General features: G+C 39.2%; 1 protein-coding gene across 2 annotated transcripts in view; it reads left to right on the top strand.

Annotated features, from left to right (window-relative positions):
• The window catches only part of pld2 (phospholipase D2), a 59,130-nt gene that overhangs the window by 28,366 nt on the left and 14,116 nt on the right, over positions 1-16,648 (top strand). For both annotated transcript variants that reach the window (XM_072674301.1, XM_072674293.1), the window contains exons 3-20: positions 661-788; positions 966-1,108; positions 2,179-2,266; positions 2,737-2,802; positions 3,075-3,133; positions 4,519-4,653; positions 6,231-6,341; positions 8,010-8,153; positions 8,971-9,054; positions 9,550-9,628; positions 9,845-9,955; positions 10,802-10,999; positions 11,127-11,295; positions 11,948-12,066; positions 12,155-12,268; positions 14,136-14,240; positions 15,156-15,244; positions 15,403-15,516. In XM_072674301.1, coding sequence (XP_072530402.1) covers positions 661-788; positions 966-1,108; positions 2,179-2,266; positions 2,737-2,802; positions 3,075-3,133; positions 4,519-4,653; positions 6,231-6,341; positions 8,010-8,153; positions 8,971-9,054; positions 9,550-9,628; positions 9,845-9,955; positions 10,802-10,999; positions 11,127-11,295; positions 11,948-12,066; positions 12,155-12,268; positions 14,136-14,240; positions 15,156-15,244; positions 15,403-15,516 — 2,056 coding nt within the window. The remainder of the gene's footprint in view (positions 1-660; positions 789-965; positions 1,109-2,178; positions 2,267-2,736; positions 2,803-3,074; positions 3,134-4,518; positions 4,654-6,230; positions 6,342-8,009; positions 8,154-8,970; positions 9,055-9,549; positions 9,629-9,844; positions 9,956-10,801; positions 11,000-11,126; positions 11,296-11,947; positions 12,067-12,154; positions 12,269-14,135; positions 14,241-15,155; positions 15,245-15,402; positions 15,517-16,648) is intronic.

Here is a 16,648-nt window from a genome sequence, read left to right as displayed (position 1 = left end):
AAATTAGGTTTATTAGCAAAATGGACAAAATTTCAGCAGTTTGCAATAAATCTATCAAACAAGAACAATGTAAACAGCTCAACACAACTAATAGAACAAGTGCTTTCCACACATTCAACACCACATCAGTCAAGAGCTTTATTAGTTGCATCAGGTGTGCTTGAGATAAAACGCATTAAATACCTGGACTGGCTAGAGGGTTTGTTGACTGTGATGTGAAGAGAGTTGTCTAGAAAGTTTAGAGAAGAGATCATTGCCTAGCACAAACAAGAAAAAAGGATACAAACAGAACAGCAAAGACCCTGAGTGTTCCTAGAGATCCAGCTGGATGCAGAGTTCATACGTGCAAATGTAAAAGGAACACTGGCTACACTACCTGGACCTGGTCATGGAGGAATTTTGCTTTACTCTTTGCAGAACCGCTTCAGCTCAGTGACATTTGTAGGCCTTCATGTTTCATTTCCTGCCACTTTATTTCAGTATCGTTTATGTCGGGACTTTGACTAGGCCATTCCAAAAGTCTAACCATTGTGAGGTTGCTAAACCTGCTTGTGTGCTATTGGTCATTGTCTTGTTGCATGACCCAACCTCAGATTCAGGTTATTATCGGACTACTAAATATGTTCAATGGGTTTATGTTTGTATATGTGTGCGGTACAGAAGTGCGGGAGTTTTTTGTGGTGCATCATCTGGCTGACCTGAAGGAGGGGAATGTGTCTCCGCTGCTTCACAACACTCCCATCACCTGCAGAGTGGAGAACACTGAAAGATACACTACTCGTTCTAAGGTGTGTGTGTGTGTGTGTGTACTTGCACGTGTCTAAACAAAATGTGGGTTCAAATGATTACGTTTGTAATATATAGCTGTAGTATATAGTACATAGACTGTGGCCATCGTCATTGTGTGTGAAATGTCTTTATGGCTTTATTGAAAACTGATAATCATACTTTGTGTGTGATGACAGGTGCGTGTGTGCACTCTGTACACGGTGCGTCTGACCCATGGTGAGTTCACCTGGACAGTGAAGAGGAAGTATAAGCATTTTCAGGAGCTGCAGAGAGACCTGTACAAACACAAGATGATGCTGCAGCTTCTTCCCCTGGGGAGGTCAGTATACACACACACACACACACACACACACACACACACACACATATATATATATATATATATATATATATATATATATATATATATATATATATATATATATATATATATATATATATATTACACTGCTTCTTTATCCATATGTAATTGCATTACTACCAAAACTTTTAACACACTAAGTATATAGGGTGATTCTACATTTGGGGGCTCTTTGTAGAATCTTAACTTTTGAGAAATACAATTTGTGCTAAGTAAGGTTAAATTATGTCATGACTATATTTACATGATGTACAGTAAATGTGTCATGGTGACCATGACTATATATAATTAAAATATTTTATATTTATTTGCCAAGTGGCAAATAATGTAGCTTGTTTCAGGTAGTTTAGTTTGCATTTCATTTTCATTTCTGAATAGTTACAAATATTTTTAAGATGAAACTAAAAAGTTGCCATTACAGGTTTTGTGTTGGCAATGGCATGTTGTGGTAATGAGTAATCACGGGTCATGGATAACTATTCATCTAGTAAAAGATGCTGTTCAATACATATAAATAATGTAAACATTTCTCTCTGTTTTTTGGTAAAATATTGACACTTTTTTATAATTTTATTGTAACAGAGAAGTTTCATTGTCTGGCTTGGGTACAAAACTTTCATGTACATAAAGGGACATTTCACTAGGTGAGGAATCACCCATAATAGTAAAAAAATAAATTGTTGCTGCAAAATGGCAACTTTACAGGAAAAGGAGAAAAACCTCTTAACTTTTAAAAGTAGTCAATGCAAAAAAATGGAATCAAGGTGATTTAAGGTAATGGAGTAAGCAAAACTCAAGCAAAGTACAAATCCTCCATAATATTAATTAAATACAAAAGTCATTTTTGGAAATGACATAGAGACTATACAAACTGGACTTACGCAGTTGACTGTCCAGATACTTTTGAAGAGATATTGAATAAGTAAACATTAAGTCTGTTTTATAGCCCAGTTCATTAAAAAGAAAGTTTGCTGCGACGTCATGTCTGTAAGAATCAAACCAGGGGGGTGTTTGTGTGTGTCTGTCAGATTTGCCATTCAGCGACAGCAGTTGGAGAGTGAGGAAATGCCCACTCTGCATGGCACTGAGAGGATGAGGAGGACGTCCAGCAAACCGGTACAACATGCACACACTGGCGCACACATTCTACTGTTATAAATAAATAAAAAATAAAAGTAAAATTAGGAAAAGAGCTGAAGAATATTCCTGGTTTTTGAGAGACAGTCCACATAGTGAAAAAACAATTATTTCTTTATTTAAATAAAGAAATAATTGTTTTATACAGGTCATTTTAGAGCCTGTGGCTGTAAGACTATGACTGTAAAACCTTTGGATACATCATTCCAGGCACATTGTTTTTGAGCAGACTGCTTCTATATTTCTGTAAACATACTGGTTCAGAGTGTATGACAGAGCATTATTGTACTTATAAATTGATTCCAGTAATGCTGTGACATTACTTTTCAGTTATTGTCGTTCATGCCGTTCATGTTTTCTTTAACGTTTACGGAGAAATATTCACATACATTGCATTTGGAACTTTGCAGGTGTTTGCATTTAAGTGTGTGTGTGTGATGTGTTTACAGAAATACCTGGAGGAGTATCTCAACAGCCTGCTGGAAAATACTTTCTGCAAGAACTACAGTGGCATGGTGAGAACACCAACATCAAACGCACGCGCGCACACACACACACACACATTTTCAATATTATATATCATTCTATAGGTTCATTCATTAGCATGTGTGATATTGATCCTCTGATTTAGGATTGTACCTTCCTGGGGTTTTAGTTTGTAATATAAATTATATTACATAAATAAATACTAAATAAATTACATAGCATATATATTATAACGTAGGCCACTGGCATCCACACTCCATAAGATTTTAATATGTTAAAGTTTTTCTCCTTGCACTCTCAGTTGGAATTTCTCTCTGTCAGCCCTTTGTCCTTCATCAAAGACCTTGGATCCAAAGGCCTGTGAGTAGAGAAGTGTGTGTTTGTGTGTGTTTGTGTTTGTGTGTGTGTGTGTTTGTGTGTGTGTGTGTTTGTGTGTGTTTGTGTGTGTGTGTGTGTGTGTGTGTGTGTTTACAAACTGATTCTTTCTAGTTGCTAATATAATGTGTTTTAACCCTAATAAAGAGAATACATATTTTTTTGTGATAGAAAGATTAAAATATTAGTCTCATGTATATCACATATATATTACTGTACTGTTTTATTCTGACGATTTCACAATATGATATAATATTATGTCAGTTTTTTTAATGACTGGGACTTTCCATAGATTGCTAGCTTATTTTTGTGTCAGGATTGCTCGATCCCACAAAATTACACAATTTGTGAAGGAATCGGTCTGCATGAAGCTGCAGTGCTTATTGTGCAAATATTGTGCAGCCTTAGGAGTTCTACACAATTTCTGCTGTAGGAGTCTACATTGGCTTATTTACTACAAATACACATATTTACTACAAAAATGCACATAAAATTATTTCATCTTCATTTAGATCTGCATTTTTGAATTAAACTACAGCATAGTCAGAAAGGCCAGGTGTGTGTTTGTGTGTGTGTGTGTGTGTGTGTGTGTGTGTGTGTGTGTGTGTGTGTGTGTGTGTGTGTGTGTAAAGAGAGGGAGAGAGAGGAGTGGTTGTTAGAATAGCTCTGTTCACGTTGGTTGCAGCTGAAGCACGTCAAGATATGACCCCCTTTAGGTAAAAAATGGCCTTAGCAAAACATAGTTAATAGCTCATTGGTTGATACCATGCACTGTCATCTGTTGTAATGGTATTAATGGCTTGGAGGACAGAAGGCTGTTCTGGTGAAAGGCCTGTCTGTTTTAAACACAACATCTGCGCTTTGCCTGTGCTGTGAGTCTGGCCTCGTGGCAAGGACAGAGTTAAAAGAGAGAAAGCCAAGTTCTGCTAACTGGGTATGTTTGAATAATTTTCATGGATTTTAAAAAAAAAAATTTTTTTACTTTCATTCATGAACCAATTTCTTTTGCATCAACACTGTATTTGTCTGGTTATTGTTGGACTGTTGACAGATTTTCTTTTTCCTGTTTTGAAGAGATACCCAGAACAAGGTCAGATTTTGTCTGGAATTTGTATTGCCTGGCAATAGAAAGAAGACAACTGACAACTTGATATTCATTCTTCTAGATGTGTTCTATTCATAGACCCCAAGACTCTGAATACAGTCCCTGTAGTTGCAGAGTGATATTGAGCCTATTAAAAGCCTATTTATTACCTTCCTCTGGACGTATCTGCTGCTAACTCTCTAAATGAGATGTTGGTGTCTGCTTTGGTTAGGTTGAACAGTTTGGTAGACACTTATGTCTCATGGCTGTGTGTTTTATCTCTCAGTGAGGGCTTTATTTTGAAGAGGTCAGGAGGTCACCGCATTCAGGGCCTAAACTGTTTCGGCCATCATCAATTCTGCTTTCGCTGGTCGCATCGCTGGTTGGTGGTCAAGGACTCCTTCCTGCTCTACATGTCCAGGTCTGACCAGCACACTCACTCACACTCTCTCTCTCTCTCTCCTCTACATACACCAATATCGTCAGTGGAATGCCATCTCACAATCCCCAGAAATAATCCTATAGGTAGAATATCCTGGTTTTGTGAGGAGTAGCAGCCACAGATCTGAGATTATGTGGCCGCAGATTGGACTCTGCTATTCAGAGATTTGGCTCTTGCCAAAAGTTGCACAGGTATTCATGCCTGCCCATTTCTCCCACACCCAACACATCGACTACGAGAACCCGCTGCTCGATTACTATATAACTTATTGTCACACAAAAAATCTTCCCAGACTTTACAGGCAAGGGATAAATCCTCTTAACTTTCAGTGGAAGTCAGTATAAAAAATTTAATTTCATGAATAAATTCTACTTTATTCATTTTGGAGCATTTCTGTTAAAATCATTCGTCACGACTTTAGACACAGAGACCAACTGCCAGATTCCCTCTAGCCTTATGTAAAATGTGAAAACAACAGAAATGGAGATCTAAGGCTTTTGCGTGACCGCAGTATTATTTACTGGCCCTTTGTAACGAGACGGTCAGCAATGTTTATTTTATCTGTGAGTGGTCATAATGTTTTGGGTTTTGGGAATATATATATATATATATATATATATATATATATATATATATATATATATATATATATATATATATTCAGACTGCAACAATGTTTTTTTTTGCTTTTTTAACCATGTTTACTGAGTGGCCCGGGCCAGGTCACCTATCTCCTCTTTCCTCTGTAGTTGAGTTACAGTTCCTCCCTTTTTTAAGTTGGAACACTCACACCTACAGCCAACCTCCGTCAGAGAGAGACCAGCTCTTACTCCCTTCTGTTAACACATTGCAGTTTTTCCTTTAGGATGAAGAAGAAGACTTCAAGAATGCTTTCGAACAGTCTGGCCTTGCTCATGTATAAAAGTAACACTTAAGTGTTTTTTTTTTCCTTACAAAAAAGATTCAAATAGGGATTTATGATGATATCAGAATCATGTTGGTATAAAATAATAAATATCTACATTGGGCAGCTACTTAGATCCGACCACTATTTCAGACCTGTATTTGACCCGTATTTGAGATGTATTTGTCGATCCTTAGAACGGCAGAATGTTAAGGTGGTGCTGAACGACAGCAGTAAAATATCTCTATTCATATCTGTTGTGTTAATGTTATTGTGTTTGTAACTGGGAATATACAATACGTCACTGGCTGATGCGTTACTTTGCTGATATGAAATGCTCATGCATTACATTTATTATTATATATTATGTTTGTCTTATATACTATGTTTACTTTGTTCATATACTAAGTTCATATAGTGTGTTTATTAATATTCCATATATTTATTTAAATTCATATTTTTAATCACCTGCGCCTCAGATCACCGATTTTTCTGCTAAGATATTCTGTATTAGGGCATCTGTATTTTGTAACCCTACAGGGGAAAAACTGCTACAGATTCAGTAATGCTAATGTAGGTGTTGACTGCTGTGTGCTATAGTGATCTTCAGAGATGTTATGCTGTAGCTGTAACTGGTTGGTTGTTTGGGCAGGGATCCTGGCCTGGTGTCCTTCGTGCTGCTCTTTGACCCCGAGCTGAAGGTTCTGGTGGGTAGCTGTTACACCGACACCAAACACGGAGTGTGCATCGAAAACTTCAGCAGGTACACAGAAACTGGAGTGAAGCGTCAGGCAGTTATCTTCTGTTTGAGTTCATTTATTTGATTTAAATAATTTGCAGTTAATAAGCAAGTTTTCTTTGCAGGCTTTGCGATGAGTATTTGTGATGGTTCTTCTTAAAAGAAAAAGAATGAGTTATGATTTCAATAGAGTACTGAGAAGTCACTGACGTGAAGTCACTTGTTTATTGAATGTCCAGTCAGAACAGTACTTTGTCACAAGATGTTTTGGAGGAGATTAGATATGAGAACCCATTTCCATAAAGAAGGGGAAAGTCAGATACTGTAAGGGGTAGCTTCAGGGCAAGGCCTCCTCCTGCCACCAGGGGGAGGCCCCGAGTCACCCCAGCTAGTGATTGAGCCCAATTCCCTACACCTGGGCAGTAGGCTATATAGGCACACAGATCCAGTTGCCCCACTGCTGGATCTTTTGATTCTGGTGGTGTGTGTGTCTGTGTGCCTGTGTAGTTCTCAAGTGGAAGGCTGAGTGTGTGTCACTCCCCTTCGTGTGTCTCTCCCGAGTCTGTCTCCCTGTGTCTGTGCAGTGTGTGTGTGTCTGTGTGTGTGTGTGTGTGCGCGTAGCACTCATACACTCATGTACCAGAGGAAGGCAGGAGTGTCTGTCTTCCCTGGTGTGTGTACCCGTGTGTATGTGTGTGTATGTGTGTGTGTTTGCACACATACACTAGTTTTACAGAGGAAGGCAGGAGTGTCTGCCTTCCCTGTAACTTCTCAGTTTTCTGGTTTCTTTTGGGAGATCCTTTTTGCCCTCAGTTGTATTTCCCTCTAGTGTTAAAGAGGTAGCCAGTTCTCCCCTGGCGTCCTTTGTTTGTTTATTAAACCCACCTCTTTTTAAGTTTCATTTGTTGGCCGTTTTCATAACTGCCGCTTCACCAAAGCGGCAGAGCGTCAGTCTCGCGACGCGGCGGCCTGGGTTCGAGTCCCGAGAAACTTTACTTTTCATTTCCGGTTTACCTGCTCTAAGATTGAAAGACTCTGCACTTGGGCCCGTTGGTCACGTGATCGTGGTAGCTCACTCGGTAGCGCGCCGGCCCTCCAACACAGCGGCCTGGGTTCAAACCCCGCTGTAAGTGAGCACCACATTACAGATACATGTATGTAAAAAAAAATAAAAAATAAAAAAGATCTAAAACTGGATTATATAAAACTGGTGGTGATGTAATAATATAATATATAATAAAATGGGACCCCTAACATCCATGCAAGACCTGGTAGACCACCACAACCACTATAATTAGATAAATAGTCCTTAAAGGTCTTATATTTGACAGAGGGGGGGAAATTGAGCTCCACTTTCACTTCAGATCTGAATCAAGGACTGGTGTTTCTGTCCATCCATCCACTGTGAGAGAAGGACTCAATGCTGTGGAGCTGAGCATAAAGCTTCTACTGAGAAAAGCAACAACAAGCAAGAACAAGCAGAAATTCAAATCACATGAATCCTGACTTGCCCTGTACTGTAAGAGAATGTAGGTTATGGGATTTTGAGTCTTTACCAAATTCTAAGCTGGTATGTTTCTTCCCTAAGTGAAAAAGTAACAGCATATATTGAAAATCCAAAAACGGAATGTATTGAAACGTGTGTGTGTGTGTGTGTGTGTGTGTGTGTGTATATATATATGTGTTTTACAGGAAGCTTATCATTAAGTGTAGCAGTTACAGGCAGGCTCAGTGGTGGAGTCATGAGATTCGGCGTCTGTCTCAGAGGTGTGATTTCCTCCAGATGCACCGTTTTGAAGGCTTTGCCCCACCAAGACCCCAAACCTTCACTAAATGGTGTGTGTCCATGTTTGAATGTGTGATCATACAGTATCTGCATATGCCAGCTTATGTTCATCTTTATCTTTGTATGTTACCTTTACTGTCATCAGAAAAGCTCATAACATTTTTTTTTGTCAGTTTGTAGATTTTTACTTGAGAGTTGGTGACTTAGAGTTTCTATTTGCATTCATTAATAATAAATACATGAAAAGACATTTTAAAATAAACTTTTCAAGGGAAAAAACCTTTTTATTCCCTCGGGATTTACATTAACACTCAAGAACTCTTTGTTTTTCTCTTTAGAGAAGATTTACTAAAGACTATGACAATATGTTGTATTGTAAAGGTCTAATCATGGTTGGAGGTTATGAAGTGCTGTTGCTGTACTAAAGGTTTTAGCACATTTACAGAGCAAAAGCAATGTTTATCACATAATAATGATTCATTATAAATGTCACATTATGTTGCAATGTGCTTTTTTGAATGTTTATAATGCATTTGTTTTGTTATAAAGCAATGTAATTTTGTTTTGTTTTAGAGCAGCACAGTATTTAAAATAAATTAAAAATGCTTTATGTTTTGTCTAGTCTAACTTAAAATATATATAATATCTTGACATTTTTTTCATGAAGTATTGGGTTTATATATTTATGCCATATTGCCTATTATCATATAGATAGTGAAATGTTTGACCAAAAGATTCTACAACGCATGAATAATTATTAATGACTGATTGATTAGTGTTTGTGTGTGTTTTTTTTGTGTGTGTCTATAATTCCAGACTGTAGTCCACACTGATTCATTCTTTTCATTATTATTTATTCACTGGCAGGTATGTGAACGGTAGTGGCTATTTCTCAGACCTGGCAGATGCACTTGAGAAAGCAAAGGAGGAGATCTTCATCACTGACTGGTGGTCAGTACACACACTCATGCGCACACGTACACACACTCATGTGCACACACACACACACATTCACATATAGCTCATTTGGACATTCAGTTGTAGCACAGCTACTTCCTCCTAATGCAGTATATCTTACCCTTATTGGTTAACTGTCACATAATAACTGTGGACCTAATCTACCTGTGAGAACACATCCATAATGATTCTGAGTTGTTTTTTTTATTCACCTGGACTTCTGCAGAGAGTCCTTTTGAGTTTACGTCTTCACATTTTACTTTCACAAGTTTTTTTCCAGTACCAGGCTGTCCTGAGCCCTCTTCTTCTTTCTGTACAGTCATTAATCGTTCATTCTTTATTTTGGGAGCTTGGTTTCATCTTGAATGTCCAGATTTTTAATTAGTTCACCTTCCTGCGCAGTAAGGTCACTGTCCTCATTGTGAATGAATAAATATGGGAGGTCCTAATGGCTCCTGTCTGTCCCTTTTTTTTTTTTTTTTTTTTTAGGCTGAGTCCTGAAGTCTACCTGAAGCGACCCGCCAGAGGAACGTACTGGCGTCTGGACCAGATTCTCAAACGCAAAGCAGTAAGCAGCACCCTTCGCTACATTTTCTTGAATGCACTGCCTATAATCGCAATAGTTTAACCAAAAATCACAAAGCAACTTTAGCCTTGTAGCTCCAGTTAAAGACCAAAGAAGCGAACAGTAAGCAGACAGTAAGCATGTTCATTTATCTTTTTTCTTTTCTCTCTTTCTCTCTCTCTCTCTCTCTCTCTCTCTCTCTCTCTCTCTCTTTTGCAGGAGCAGGGAGTGAAGGTATGTGTGCTGTTGTATAAGGAGGTGGAGCTTGCTCTGGGCATTAACAGTGACTACAGTAAGAGAACCCTGATGAATCTGCATCCAAACATCAAGGTCTGAACCCTGAACTACACAATTTTACATTGTTTCTCAGCTCAGAGGCACAACACTAATGTTTCCCCCATTCTGCCTGAACTTATTCCACTGATACTACCTCATACCTATGTTGCTTTTCATTGCTTTTGCGTTCATTTCTTATCATTCCATCATCACTAGAGATTTATGCATAGGGAACTAAGCCTTTTCTAGAGGGGGGGGGCAACTCGGGCAGGTCCCATACTTTTAGGTAGGGTTTTCAGGTAGGGCTTAAATTGTTTGACCTCTAATGATTGATATATGATTGCTATATTGACCACATTTTACGTTGTTACGTTAATACCACATATTCATACTGCAGCTGGGTATCTTCATTTATGATGCCTAATGTATTTAGTATTTAGCCTACATCCTGTCACAGCTTCAGTGTATGTTGGCTGTTCTACACTCTTTGAGTGATGCCATAGAAAAATTACTTTTGTTTTCATAAAGAACCATGTTTGTAATAGAGGTGTCAGAATGTGAAGTACCTCTATAGGTACCTCTATAGAACCTAGATAGAAAGGTTCATTACCAATTTAAAGGTTCTTCAAACACATCTCTATAACAATCATGGTTCTATGGCATCACTCAAAACCACTGGAAGCCATTTAATTATTAAGATTGTAGAGCTCTGCTGTTCCAGTATATTATTTATTTTGGTTAGTATATTTAACAGAATTAGGATTCCACTGATTTCTGAGCTATGAGTTGTCTCAAACCTTGGCTCAAAAATGTGTATCTCATCAAATGTATGTCTCAAGAAGGGAGCGGTAACAATCTTTGGCTAACACTCCTGTGTGTGTTTGTTTTGGTGTTGCATAGGTGATGCGTCATCCTGATCACGTGGCCTCTGTGGTGTTCCTCTGGGCCCATCATGAGAAGATGGTGGCCATCGACCAGTCGGTGGCCTTCGTGGGCGGGCTGGACCTTGCCTTTGGGAGATGGGATGACAGCAGCTACAGACTGATCGATGTAGCGCCTTCCAAAATGGCAAATCACAACCCAAGGCCAGTGCCAGAGGTCAGGGTGTCATGAATGCTTTATATGTACTATTATAGTGTATACAGTTTCTGTCCTGTATCTCCTTCACCATCTTCTACGCACATCTCAAAACATCTAACTTTCTCTCACTCTTTCTCCCTCCCAGGCGGAAGGGGAAGACGGTTCTACCATTCCTCTTTCTGATGGAGATCCGACGGAAGCTCCAGAAGGTTGTGATGAGGTGGATCTGAGCTGCAATGCTCTCCTATGGCTGGGGAAAGACTACAGCAACTTCATCAAGAGAGACTGGACGCAGCTGGACCAGCCCTTCCAAGGTACCCAGGTTCAGTTCAGAGCTTTGACCACCTCCACAGAGGAATCACTAAAAGCCCTTTTACACATAGGGCTTTAAATGGGAATACAATGAAAGACTTAAGGATTCATTAAACCATTTTTATATGTATTGTATATAATACTATATTGTAAAATTTTTGCCTTATACCATGAACGCACCAATGAATGCATTTCAAAACATATGTTTCATGCCATTATTTTAATGATTTTTTTAAACTATCATAAAACTATTGTTTTAGACATCACAATATTTATAACCCATGAACCCATTTATCCAGTGGAAGTATATTATGTATGGTTTTAAAGGCATACTACTAAAGAACAATGGCATAAAGCTGCTCCTTCGCATAATGGCTGCCACTATGCACTGTAGTTGTACTAGTGGACAACCTGTGCCTGCTTCTTAAAAATTACATAGTGTCGCTTGCAGCACGCTGAGCCCAGAATGGGAATGCTGGAGGTGCTTTTCTCCCTACTACAAGTCAGTGGAGCACCACAATGATTTTAAAGCTGTTATTGTAGCTGTAACACTGGCTGCAAAAAAGACGATTGTGCCGCATCAGTTACAGCATTATGTAACAAGCTGGATGACCTTCGATGTCACAACAGTAACATATGTGTGTTCTCTCGCAGATAACGTGGATCGGACCCAGGTGCCTCGTATCCCGTGGCGTGACCTTGGAGCAGTGCTCCATGGGAAGGCGGCAAGAGACCTGGCACGTCACTTCATCCAGCGATGGAACTTCACCAAGGTCAGGGGTCCAAATGAATGTAACCTGATCTTACACTGGAGGCACTGGAGCCGATAGTGTTCTTGACTGATCTGCTGCTGTTTTTCAGATATTTAAGAGCAAGTATAAAGATAAGTTCTACCCGTGCCTGCTGCCCAAGAGTCACACTACTGCCAACACCCTTCCCTTCACTGTGCCTGGAGCAGCCAAAGCCTCTGTGCAGGTTCACCTAACACACGCACATGTTTTACATACACATACACAAATATTTTAAATATGCACATATAAGCAACTGGACAGTGACAATCAGGGTAAAGTACAGAGGTCAATGGTATTCCACCTACAGTAGCTGAATTATATATGAATTACAGCCTGTTTAAAAATAAAAACAATAATAATAATAATTGCATAGTTGCAATAAATCATTTGTTTTATTCTCTCAAATTTGATTTTTTTTTCTTCAAGCATTGTGTTTTGTCATAACTGGAGGAGTGTACAAAAAACCTTAGAATTAGAATGTGTGTTCCAGAATTTGGTAACATTATTTTCATTATGTGAATGCAGAGCCAACATAACCCTAAATATTAAGACCTTATATAGGGTGACCACAATTTCAATATTAGCATTAGCACCACAAACACAATATTAGCGTCCAATTAGAGTGGCTACATGTTAAAAATAATCACTGTTTCTTATATCTGTCACATACCACATTTCCACGGACAGAAAGTAAGTCTCTTGGTCCATTCATCATGTAATCATGTAACTGCCAGATTCACTTTATGTAAAAAAGTGTCAGTGAGCTACCACACCACGTAGGAGACTGGGGTTCACCCGGTCTGGGTGACTATGTTGTGCTACACCAATAAGAGTCCTTGGGCAAGACTCCCAACACTACATTGGCCCAACACTGTAATACGAGTAAATATAATGTAAATGTAAAAAAATGCAAAAGTTTTGGAAAATTAGAATGAAAAGCCTCCTTATGAGTAAGTTTTCAATATTTGCTTATTAAAACACCAATATTAGGATAAACACATCCCCAAAGCTCTCCTCGTGGTATTCTAGTATTATTTATAGTTATCTGTCCATCACCAGGTTTGGTGAAATCAGTACTGGTATTAAACCTGGTGAGCTGGTGATTAAATTGAACACACCCATACTGACTTTTATATTTAGGAGCGTCAAAGCTTAGAGGTATCGTTTGGATCCTAGCCAATACAAAGTAGCTATGGGTATTTTCTGAGTAAACAGTGAAGCACTTTCATAAGTCGCTCTGGATAAGAGCATCTGCTAAATGCCTTCAGTGTAAATGTAAATGCTGGGGATGTCCAGGACGAACCTGGAACCAAGCTTTGCCTACCAAATTAGCTCACAAGATCTCAAATACTTTCTTCAAAATGAGAAATTCTGGTTACTCTTGCTTTTTGTTGTGTTTATGGTTACCTGCATCCATTCTAATGTGATCTGGGATTTGTACAAGTAAAACCTGATTGGTTTTAAATAAGGTGCTTAAGGGGTCTAAGCTTTTCCACAGTACTGTAACGGAGATGGCTCTCAACATTGCTGTTGCTTTTCTTAGTTTGCTGCTTATTGGTTTATCTATAGGTCTCCCATAAACACTGTCCAGCATAGTCTTTTGAAGGTTTTGCCTTTGAAAGTCATGTAAAAGCTATATTTGAACTAAATGAATAGTCATAGAAACATACAGCAAGCCTCTGCTACTAAGGGTTTAAAGAGTCAAACAAGGAGTAATAAAATAATAATTGATCCCTTGAATACATTATTAATGTGTTAACATTGACAGCATTTATGTGTACACATTAACGTCAGACATGAACCATCTCCTGATCTGACCTTCAACTCCACAAATGTGCAGCTCTCAGCCTTATCAAGACTAGTTCTACATAACTGAGAATAAAAGTGTTTGTGATCGTGCCCCACCCTCGTTTTGGAGAGTGTAGCGTTTCGTGTTGCTAGCACACAATGGCACATTATGCTGCCTCCTCTCCTCCCACTCTTCTCTCTCCTATCTTACTCTGATGTTTTCTTTCTTCATTTCTCCCCCCCCTATTTCCTTCCTTCTAAAGGTTCTGCGCTCAGTGGATCGCTGGTCAGCAGGAACGTGCGAGTGTTCCATCCTCAATGCGTATTTGCACACCATCGAGAACAGCCAGCATTACATCTACCTAGAGGTACACACACACACAGACACACACACACACATACAACAGACAAATAAACTAAAGAGGCCAAATGCATTATTGGCTGAGTAGCATGTCCTTCAGAATAGACACACGTCACACTGTAGCACAGATAAACACACATGCAGGCCTTCCTGTGTGTGTTTGTGTGTGTCTTTCCTCACTGAACCACACACACACAGTTTGCCACTGTTGGAGAGCTGTATGGCACGCTCTGTTTCTGATTCCTCATGTGACTGCATTCAGCTGCCAACATAATGATCATGTGCCACCCGCCCATTCTGTTTGTGCTTCAGGGTCCTAAAGGAATAGGTCAGTCAGAAATTGCTAATGTTAATTGCTGATGGCACACTACTTGAGACTGATATTGCAGTACTTGAGCCATGATATGATGTCATAGTATAGAGCCACAAAATGTTAATACTGTAGTACATGAGACACGGTATGTCCTAGTACTTGATCCAGGATCTGAGATCACAATACTTGAGCCACGAAATGATATCACAGTACTTGGGCCTAGGGCTGCGCAATATGACAGTATTTTGTCATATTGTGAACATGCTGTGGATATTGTCAGGGCTTAAAGGACACTGATTTGACTAACAAAATGTTGTAATAAATATTGATGACATTTTTACCAAATAGCCTGCACCTGAGATACTTGAGACATATCACATCATTATTTGAGATGTGATTTGGTATCACAGTACTTAAGCCACAATATATCACATTACATTACTTGAGACATGTTCACTGTACTTGAGGCATGATTACACAGAACTCGAGCCACGTGATGGGGTATCGTGGTACAAAGCACTTCATTATTACAATCAAACATATTTAATCATCATTTATTACACCATTATAACAGCATTATTAATAGTAGGACATTTCCATTGTCCTCAGAACCAGTTCTTCATCAGTTGTGCAGACCAGAAGAGTGTTCACAACACTATTGGAGATGCAATCGTTAAGAGGATCCTGCGCGCTCACAGGTGTGTGTGTATGTGTGCACACACTACACTGTAAAAAAATACACACTACACTTGTATAAAATATGTATGTGTGTGTGTGTGTGTGTGTGTGTGTGTGTACGTGTGTACGTGTGTGTGTGTGTGTGTGTGTGTGTGTGTGTGTGTGTGTATTCATGCAGTGAGAAGAAGAAATACCGGGTGTTTGTGGTGGTTCCTCTTCTGCCTGGGTTTGAGGGTGAAATTGCTGAAGGAGGAGGCAGAGCAATACAAGCAATACTGCACTTTACCTACAGGTACACACACACCCCAACATGGGGGTAACCACATAAGCCAGGACCCCTGAAACATAGAAGTTTTTTTTTTTCTTTATTTCATGTCTTAAAATAAAATATGAAAATAAGACAAAGATAACCTGAGTAAACACAGAATCTAGTTCATAAATGATCATTTAATTTTTTGTATAAAAGGAGGCTATCCAACAGCAGTTGGCCCTGTGTGACCTTCCCTGTGTGACCTGCCTTCTTAGTTACTCAGCCAGCCAGTTAACCAAGTTTAATTAATAATAGGGATTAGAGATATACCCAGGCTTGATTACAGCCGGTGCTGTTCTGAACATCAGTTAAATAGAACCTTTTTAGCAGTGTGAAGTGGGCTAAAAGGTGTCAACAAGCAGCACACAATGCCGCAATCCAAAGAAATGACAAAAGAAAATGGGGTTTGAATAGAAATGTAAATGTATAAATCAGTGAAGGCTCTGGGACTCTGGAATCCACAGTGAAAGCCATTATCTCAAAATGGAGAAACTATGAAACCATGGTGAATCTTCCCAGGAGTGGCTAGCCTACCTGAATTCCTCCATGAACGTAGTGATGACTGATCCAGAAAGAATGTAGAGAAACATCAGAGGAACTCAGGCCCCACTCACTTCAGATAAGGCCAGCTAAGACACAGTCATTCCATCATTACAAAGAGGCAAAAATAGTATTCCTGGGAGAATTGCAGGGCGAAAAGAAAGCTACTGCTAACCAAGAGGAGCGTACAGGCTCGAAAAACACAGTTCCTATTACATCTGGTGTAAAAGTACCACATTCCACATTTGGTAATAAGAATATCATTGCAGCGGTTAAACATGGTGGTGGTAGTGTGATTATGGGGTTTACAGAACCATGATTTCTGCTCTCTACCAGATGATCCTGCGGGAGAATTTCTGGCCATTAGTCTGAGATCTGAAGCAAACTAATGATCTGAAGCACAAGAGCAAATCAACCTGTAAAGGACTAAAAAGGTCCTGTGCCAGGACCTTAAACTGGCAGTTCATGCTCAAAAGCCCCCCAATGTGGCTGTTTTAAAAGTACTGTGAAAAGAAGAATTGGCCAGGATTCTTTCACAGCGGTGTGAAAGACTAATCTCCAGTCATGGGAAGGC

Source organism: Salminus brasiliensis, chromosome 1 (assembly GCF_030463535.1).
Source record: "Salminus brasiliensis chromosome 1, fSalBra1.hap2, whole genome shotgun sequence".
Classification (NCBI taxonomy): domain Eukaryota; kingdom Metazoa; phylum Chordata; class Actinopteri; order Characiformes; family Bryconidae; genus Salminus; species Salminus brasiliensis.
The sequence above is the reverse complement of the archived record's forward strand: the minus strand, read 5'-3'. Positions and strand labels throughout refer to the sequence as shown.